Raw genomic sequence first — 9,272 nt, 5'->3', positions numbered from 1 at the left:
GCTTACTCACCGTCAGCCAAGTCGCAATTAGCCAATTGCAAGCCTTGCCAAATATCCTGATTTCATGAGAACTCGTGACTATGACAAAATTCTCGACTTCCAGTGATTGGTTATCAACAATTGGATCATGTACAGCTCAGTTGTCCAATGACAAAGCGTCCAATATATAACGATATTTTTAATAATAGAATTTCCGTAAGTCAAGCAAAGTAAGTAAAATCCTTTATTTAAAACACGATTATCGTTTAAGCACTACATGCTCGAGGGGTCATGTATCTAATTATCTAATTATCTAATTACCTTTCATTACCATAAATGAATAAAATATAAGAAATTAACTTACTTTATCGCAAATCTGATTTCCCTAAATATCGGACTAGATTTTTCCTTTGAATAAAATTGTTTAAAATTACAAGAATCATTAAAATATTCTGAAACACAGTTCCACAGTACAGCTCCTCTGTAAGAAACAGAATTTTTCATGAAATAAGTGGAAAATCGTGGTACGACGTCCTTATTATGTCCTCTTAAGTTCTACGGACTATTACGCCATGCAACTAAATCTGAAATCATTGCGGGCATATTATCGCTAGCTATGTTATAGATTAGTTTGACAAGACTTCGTTTATACACGTCATTAATCGAGTCCCATTATGTGAGTTCCATAACTTGTACTGATGGTGTGTCTCGTGGCAAATTAAAAATTAGCCTCCCAACACGACAGTGCAGTGCTTGCAGGGATTTAATGTAATCCAGGCTGTTACAGTTCCCCCAGATAGCGATGCCGTATGTCACTGAAGGGAGAATCACCTTAAAGTATAGGTCAAGAAGAGTACTTTTTCAGTAAGCTCAATTTATTGACAAAGTTGTTCCTCAATTCCTTAAGATGATTAGCCCATATAAACTAAACAAACACGGGCCTAGTACCGATCCTTATGGGATGCTGCATGTCACATTTAGCTCCTCTGACTGAGTGGAGTTCACAACCGTAACCTGTGTCCGGTGGTGCAGATAATCTGTAAGCCAAGAGAGAAGGTTGCTCTCGATTCCAAATTTGATTTTCAATTTATGTAACTGGGTGCGATGAGAGACGCAGTCGAAGGCTTTTCGAAAATCAATAAAAGCGGTAGCAACCACTAAATTATTGTCAACAGCTTGTCTCCAACTTTCTGTTAAATGGACAAGTAAGAACTCGGTCGTGGCGAGCGTGCTTTATTTGGTCCGTCCTTGTGACTGACCTATCCATATCCCCAAACCTTTCAGATGAGATGACAAATCGTAGACAGGCTTCGTTTGGTCAAACTTGGTAACAGACTTGGCGTTATCCAACTCTGTCTGTAATCGTACCCGCAATCGCGATTTAACAGGTTGCTATACACAGTTCTCTAGTTTGGTTAATCATTTGCATGATTACAGACCAAACTGGACTCTACACAGTCCTGGTACCATTACATATCAAGTCGCTCTGATATCGCCGGACATTTGGCCGTATTTAGGCATGGTTAGTATCTAATCCTACCTCTATGGTACTCTTCAGCACCATATCAAGCTTGTTAGTTGGTCTCTCTTTTTTTCTCTTCAAAGACAACGCCGGCGCGATCATGACATATATCAGCGGATAGTCAACAGCGAGGTAGCCAATCAGATTATCGAACTGGCCATGAACACGATGAATGTTGACTCATTCATTACTAACTGTTCATGTTGGACAATAGCCAGGTCAAGATAGACTACGAGCAGACCCTCTTTCGCTTAACCCGTCGAGCGACACCGACGGACTAAGCGAAAGAGGGGCTACTTGCAGTCTAACGGCAAGATAAATTCCCAAACATGTCCGTGAAAACAGAACAGTGAATTACTTAACGAGAATCACGCACCCTAACAGACTGCAAATACACTTTCTTTAACTTAACACTTTAACTATCAATAACTTTAACTTTTATTTCATTTAGATAGATTTAGTTATTTAGTTATTTAGATATATATTAACTTCAATCCAATCGGTTCATTAAACTTGTTTTGAAAAAAAAAAAAGAATTAACGAAATTAAATTTTTCTTTAAAACTTCTGACAATAATCGTAAGTTTAAGTTTCCTCGCTAGAAAGAATTTTTAACTGAAGATTTTGACAGCTTATAAGCAGAAAAAAACTTTCTGAAATTTGTTCTCATATGTCGCTATCAAACTGATTGTTGAACTTCTCTCCAAACTCCCGGGCCAACTGCTTAAAGGCGAGCACAACACTGTCAGTTTCGGGTCCCAGTTCTTCCAAAGAGCAACTGTGAAACAAGAAAGCAAGAAAATTACTTCCTTATAATAAATTTGACAGCACTTTTGACATGTTACCTGATACGTTACTATCACCATCACTCTTTTAAGGCAGTGTAGCTATACAAAAAATGTTTCTAACTTTTCAGTGAACGGCCTGCTATCCAAACATAACTTAAAGTCCCTTTTCGAGTCTAGTAGGCAAAACGGCCGGCGCTTATCTCCGGTTTCTGAAGGATGAAGCGACTAGGAATATTTCTAGTTTCCCCCGGATGCGATACTGGTATATCAAAGGGCTACCCCTCCCCCTCCCCAGCATTTTAATTCACCGCTACCCCAGGGTGGAGAGGGGACCGTGAGAGTAAAGTCTTCACTCTCAAGGGTTATCAGTAGTCTGTTTTAAAAAAGAGTATTACCTGATTGATCTAATGGTGAGATAAAAGTCCTTCAGCAACGAGAAAACCTCGCCGGCCTTGATTCTACGAGAGAAAACATTAAGTAAATCATAAAAGAAAAATCTTTTAGTGCAGAAAATGGTAGAGCCGTTCTCTCATCAGGATATAAGAACAACCAGAGGAAATAACTGAAAATGAGCTTCACACTCTCTCGAAGAAATTCAATGCCGTGAATAATTGTGCTAATTACTAACCCATTCTCTTTCTCGATAACTTTCTGGGATCCGTGTTTGAAGAAATCCAGTGCATAAGCATTCAGATGTTGAACACGTCCGGTTGAGCTGTATTTCTTCAGAGGAAGAATGGGAACGACGTTCATATCTGTGTAGACATCTTGACGAATAATCTGAAAATGAAAATAACGGTTATTTTATTTTTTGTCTCTTACAGTTAAATTTAAAATTATCTTTCTCCACTGAACGGTAGGTGTACTTAAAACAGTACCATATTAACTGAACAACCCAAAGTTATGAGGAAAACTACCTGTTTTTAATTTTCCCCTAGCCATTCACGTTCCGAAGTTCGTCGCACGACAACGTTAACAAGTCGTGTTAACAAGGGAAGTGTTAATTTAGAAATGGAGAACGTGTACCGTGTTTCTATCGAGTTTTAGTATAAATCTACTAGCGTCCTATCACGAATGCCGTTCTCTGATTGGTTACGCTACACACTATCTATTCTGTGATAGATAGTGAGTAGCGTAGCAGTGTGCGATTGTTAACGAAATGACGGCCGCTTCCTGGCGTTTTTGAAGTGTTTGTGAAGAGGATTTAGATACATTTTAATTTAAATTTTTTTTATGTAGCTTGGCTAAAAGACGCTGAGTTAATTTTTCTAATTTTCCGTACATTTGTCTGTGATTTTTTCTCGCGCGAACCTCGTTTACCTAGCCGAATTTATCTACAAATGTATGGGAAATAAGAAAAATTAACTGAGCGTCCTCTAGCCAAGCTAGATCCTTCAAACTTGATGAAAACAATCTTCCACCTAGTATTTTAACATTGCGATTGACAAATTGTGTAAAATTCGGATTCCCATACAAACACTGTAATTTCTGACCGTTTTGGCTACCCGGAAAGATGGCGTCGAAAACCGTGATAAGGTATATTAGGGAATGTTTAGTGCATAAACATAGGAATAGCATTGCATTCAGTTGGCGTAGTGGCGGATCTAGGGTAAAAAAAAAGAAGAAATCATAAAAGGAAGAAAAGCCGGCAGGGCAAGCAAAACAAAACCGTCCCCCTCCCCCCCCCCCCCCCCACTCCTCTCTGGATCCGCCACTGTAGCGTGAGGGCTAACTGAGCGCGCATGGATATGCATCGCTGATATAAATGCCCGTAGACATAATGCAAAACTCCGACCCTACTATCAGCCAATCACAACACGGGTTTAGTATCTCAGGCAAGCCCTAACCATACAATGATTCCCGGTATAGTAGTTTAGGATTCGCGTGCAAACGTGGCCAGAAATAGCCACGATATAGAAACTAGTGAGACAATCTCAGATAGTGCAGAGTGCAATTTAGGGCTCTGATACAGTAGTCACACGGGTCCTCACCATTGCCGTTCTCTCCCCAGGTAGTCAACTAGCGGTGTCTGACATTTGCAGACTGCAGACCGCAGACTGCAGACTGCAGACCACAGACTGCAGAATGTAGACTGCACACCGCAGACTGCTGCAGACTTCAGATTACAGAGTGGACCTCAGACCGTAGATTACAAGACGTTGACTGAGGACCGTTGGCCGCAAATCTTGAAGACAACAGAGCTTCATCCGACACAAATCGTTGTCGTATTGAAATTATGACTCTTTGGCCACGTTTTAGACGATATGGGTATGTGTTGATATTGTAACTCTCAAGATTACTATCCACGGTGAATGCTGATACACCACAGACAGTAATAATTACCAGGCACCTATATCGAAGTGAACGCGCGTCTTTCATTATTACGTTCATTTCCTTTTTTGTCGTTTGAAAAAGATGCTATTGTAAGCGAAACGGCTCGTAATCATACCTCAGTATGCCTTCCTTGGTCATGTTCGAGTAAACTTGAGAGTTGACACTTGTCTATCAACACACACCCATATTGTCTTTTACGCGGCCAAAGAGTCATAATTTCAATACGACAAGGATTTGTGTCGGATTAAGCTCTGCGGTCTTCAATATTTGCGACCAGCGGTCCTAAGTCAACGTCTTGTAATCTATTGTCTGGGGTCTACTGTATGCAGTCTGTAATCAGTAGTCTGCAGTCTGCAGTCTGCGGTCTGCGGTCTGCGGTCTGCGGTCTGCGGTCTGCGGTCTGCGGTCTGCGGTCTGCGGTCTGCGGTCTGCAGGAAGCAGTCTGCATTCTACAGTAAGCAGTCTGCAGTCTGCAAATGTCAGACACCGGTCAACTAGGCCTTTTCCCCTTGCAGAATACGAGCGGACAAAAACTCGATAAGGTAGAGATCGTTACTTGGTCGAAATTATATCCTACATCGATGAGAGAGTCACGTCAAAGACTGATGAAATTAATTGGCGGTCTCATGAGGGGCCGCGGAGTGTGCGGCAATAATTGCGAGTTTCTTGGGTCAAAAATTTACTAATTTTACATGTAACAAACGAACGCGGGAAAGTTTCGGCTGAATATGAAGTTTTTGCTCCCTTCATAGAAGAGGAAATAAATAAGCCGCTACAGAGAAGCATTCTTTATTTAAACCTTGGAACACACAATAGTACAGCAGACGAAATTCCTTAAATTGAGCTAGGGGTAATTCCAGAAGATATGCAGTCACAGTAGCGTTGCACTAAAAAGGGAGAATTGAGGTTACCTGAAATAGAGCTGCTATCCCCGCTCAAAATAAACCAGTTCTGGCCCTATCTCTGTCAAGCAACGTTACGGTAGCATTGCGTGACGGAGAAAGAGCCAGAACTGGACTAGTGGTCGACACTCAAGGCTAACTTATCTGCGCATGCGTTTCGAGCAAACTGCTCTTGTTCTTAAGAAAATAGCACCACAAGGATAGCACCACAAAGATATAACTTTGTCACGCTGGCAAGAAACCAGCGTAAGTATGACATGTTTTGCGCAGTGCACTCGGGTACCTACCCTTCCTATTCCTCCTTCCTGCAAGGCTAATTGATTAATTGAAATTAATTAATTAAACAAACATTAAAGTTTACACCTTATGGCGTTAGTTCATTAGCGAACAGCAGCCCCCTACACCACCCCAACAGTGCACTCTGCACTAATGACTGTCGCTTGTCTCACCTTCAACAAATGTTCAATTGGCTCACGATGTTCTTCCTCGTCTTCTTCTTCGTCACTGTCAGTGTCAGATTCGTCTTCACTTTCTTCACTTCCTTCGCCAACGCTTTCTTCCCTTTCCAAGTGAACAGTTGCTTTTTGGCCAGTAGAATGCAGATGTAAGTCTGAATTCCCTGACAGTGCAGCGAATGACGAACAGGCAGAGTAGACAATTGAAGAGCGTGCAAGGCGTTTGATGGTGTCGTTTTCGACAAGGTCGGTAATGCTCGCCTGATCTGGGAATTCTGCAACAGAAAACAGAATTAACCAATGTATAGCACTTGATGTAAATATCAGGATATACATCATGTGTAGCGTTCTCGTTGATCCCTGATAAAGGGAGTTTATTTCCTCCTCTCGGTGTTGGTCCCGGGGTATATTCCATGGTATATCACGAAAGTTGCGTACAGTAGTATTTATACCATGCCATACAAAATACAGCCATTCAGAATACAGGACAGCCATTGTATACTCGACGGTACACCCAACCTTCCCATCATGCACGGCATCGATTGTGTTTCACTTCTGTAATTTCTATCGAGAAAATACAAGTGACTGGTGGGATAATCCATGGCATCCCACTCTAAAGCGTTTATATAACTGGTATATAAATAGCTGACAGCGTGTTCCTCTTTTATACCTATGCCTGATAAAGGGAGTTTATTTTCCTCTCCCCGGTCCTTTTCAGGTTCCGCGGCCACAGTTTTGAGGTACTGGCTGAAGACATCTGTAACCTGACGGTTATAAGCTTGAAGTGCTTCTGCAAAGTCATCAGGAAGATCTTCCAAAATTACCTTAAAGGGAATATAAAACCATAAATGCTACATTTACGCAATTGTAATCGTTAGTAAACGCTTTTGTGAGCGGTCAGAGAGGTGTGATGATAAATTATCCATCAAAGGTGGAACAACAAATAAGCTAAAGATTGTTGATATTGCAGATCTAAATGCATTAAAACAATGTTGTAAAGTTTTCGTGTTTCAGTTGTTCTGTTGCAACAAATTTATTATTGGCGGCGTTAACCTTTTTCCTCCATCAAAGAATTCTAGAAACTGGTTGATTGTGACGCACATATTAACTTGAAAATAAATTTGACATTGTATGGAGCGCTAAAGCAAACAAAATATAAGTAATTTCGACTCAGAAGTTTGTGTTGGACATATCTAACTGGACTCTAAACCTAGTTTACGTCCTGTTTCACACTCTTCAATGAGATGAATGGATCTGATAGAAAAAGCCAAAAAAGAAAAACAACGAAAAAAAGAGCTTATGATGAAACTATTACTTTTGACGTCGGGCACAAGTGGATTCTTCGCTTGAAAGAAGCGTGAAGGAATTTTCTACCAAACAAGTGGCTCAGAATAAGAACCATTTTCCTCATGACATCTTCAGAAAATTTGCCTGCAACAGAGAGACAGAAAATAAAACACAATAAATGCATTTGAATATCGTATGATCATGATGGCAATCGTTTTGATATTTGATTCTGAGAGAAAGGAAGAAACAGAAAGAGAAATGGTGAGAAGGGACTCATTAGAGAAGGTAGGAAATATTCCCTTCGCCATTCTAGTAACAATTTGTGAATCAAAAAGGAGAATATGCATGGTAGATCGTATTGAAGCTGTCCTTACCTTTTAATCCTGATTGACAAAGATCATGAAAGAGCCCGCGTTGCAGAAAACTGACCAAGACATAGTTGGACGGTTCGTGATAATGAAGATGAGTGGCGAGTCCGGCCATTTCTTGAGGAGCTCCAGTTTCATTGTTTATAAGACTCTGCAAAGGGATGAGCAATGGAGAGCGTTTTCTTCTGCCTCGTTGTACAACATAAAAGGGGAATGGGTGCACACCTGTCATTCGTACTATTATAGGAATTTCTTACTTTTTTATGGGAATTTCTTGTGCTACTTGTTGTGCATCTTATACCACATGCTTGATCGTGAACACGATGAAAGGTCAGACAAAAGACTAGAGGGGGAGGGGAGGGGAGGGAGAGGGGAGGGGGACGGGGTGGGGGAGGGTGAGGGGGAGGATCCCATCTGAAAAGGTCGGGGATGCTCTTCGTCTCGTAAATTACGGGGTTTTGGTCTCACTAAGGATGCTCAGGAGCAAACGCTACTATTTTCAGCCGTCAATGCATCTCTTAGGGTCGCATTCGAAGAAACAATAAAAAAAGAACGCGGTTATGCTTTTCTTCGTAGTGCCACAGTGATATCTTTTAGGGGTCAAATTAAGCTCTTGCTACGCCTAGATTGGTCTCGTCAAGAGGTTTAATTAAAAGTTTCCCACGAGCATCCCCGACTTTTTCACATGGGAGTTCTCCCTCCCCCCTGGGAAACAAGATCACACACGGTAGTAAAGATATCAATAGAGAAGGCTTCTGATAGGAAACGTCGTGCTTCTAAAAAGTTGTATTGAATTATTGACTTAATTAAACAGCAAGGTACTGCTATTTTAGGGAAATTGAGTACAAAAAAATTCAGAGGGATATAAAAAAAAAAGGCTATGGAAAGGTTATATTCTGCAAGAAACTGTGGTGGAGTTTTGATCTAAGTCGGTGAGGGATCTTCATGCATTGTCACTCACCAATCTAGCAAGGAGCTCGATGCTGAAGAGAAAGTGCTTCTTGATCTGACTCTCCATTTCCGGGTGTTTTCGGCAGATGAATGGGTGAGACAGCAATGCTAGAGCCTGGAAATAAAAGAATGAACAAAGCAGTTTAAAATTAGTTTCTTATTCTTTTGATTTAATGACCTGATGTAGCGTATTTGAATTTGTACTCGGTGTATGTTTATTGAGAGCAGAAGTGGTAAGGAGATCCTAATTAAGATTTGGTTTCCTTAATCCGGTCCCGAACCATTACAGTGTAATACAAGAGACTCGTCCCGGTTTCTTTTCGAAAAGTGCAAGTTAACCATGATCGCATTTGTCCTTCATTAGACAAACAAAAAGACGCTCAAAACGTCAATGAGTTAAGCTCGGCTATCAAAATATTTGACATAAGAGGAAGTTCTCTAAATCTTTCCCACAAACCTTGGTCAGTGCGTCTTTCTTGTCGTTTCCTTTTGACGTCATCAGGAGCAGGCGCAGTACCAGAGATACGTTGATGGGGAAGTTCCCGACAAGCTTTGGGATGTTAGCTGTGATGAGGCGTTGGACCTTGCGGTAAGGAACTCCAAAAAAAACAACATTCCCCACTGGGTCGAAACCTCTACGACCCGCTCTACCAGACATCTGAAAGTAATAGAACAGGGGAATGTCAA

The 9,272-nt window shown here is 41.0% G+C and overlaps 1 protein-coding gene across 4 annotated transcripts in view; it reads right to left on the bottom strand.

Annotated features, from left to right (window-relative positions):
• Nucleotides 1-2,031: 2,031 nt before the first annotated feature.
• LOC145462857 (putative ATP-dependent RNA helicase DDX60) overlaps nt 2,032-9,272 on the bottom strand; it is a 31,401-nt gene continuing 24,160 nt past the window's right edge. For all 4 annotated transcript variants that reach the window (XM_081446492.1, XM_081446493.1, XM_081446491.1 and 1 more), the window contains 9 exons: nt 9,043-9,243; nt 8,596-8,700; nt 7,641-7,785; nt 7,295-7,410; nt 6,650-6,803; nt 5,974-6,254; nt 2,917-3,068; nt 2,684-2,746; nt 2,032-2,278 (listed from right to left, as the gene is read on the bottom strand). In XM_081446492.1, coding sequence (XP_081302618.1) covers nt 2,167-2,278; nt 2,684-2,746; nt 2,917-3,068; nt 5,974-6,254; nt 6,650-6,803; nt 7,295-7,410; nt 7,641-7,785; nt 8,596-8,700; nt 9,043-9,243 — 1,329 coding nt within the window. In that variant the 3' untranslated portion in view covers nt 2,032-2,166. The remainder of the gene's footprint in view (nt 2,279-2,683; nt 2,747-2,916; nt 3,069-5,973; nt 6,255-6,649; nt 6,804-7,294; nt 7,411-7,640; nt 7,786-8,595; nt 8,701-9,042; nt 9,244-9,272) is intronic.

This window comes from Orbicella franksi, chromosome 12 (assembly GCF_964199315.1).
Source record: "Orbicella franksi chromosome 12, jaOrbFran1.1, whole genome shotgun sequence".
In the NCBI taxonomy this organism is placed as follows: domain Eukaryota; kingdom Metazoa; phylum Cnidaria; class Anthozoa; order Scleractinia; family Merulinidae; genus Orbicella; species Orbicella franksi.
This window is presented reverse-complemented; position numbering and strand designations above follow the sequence as displayed.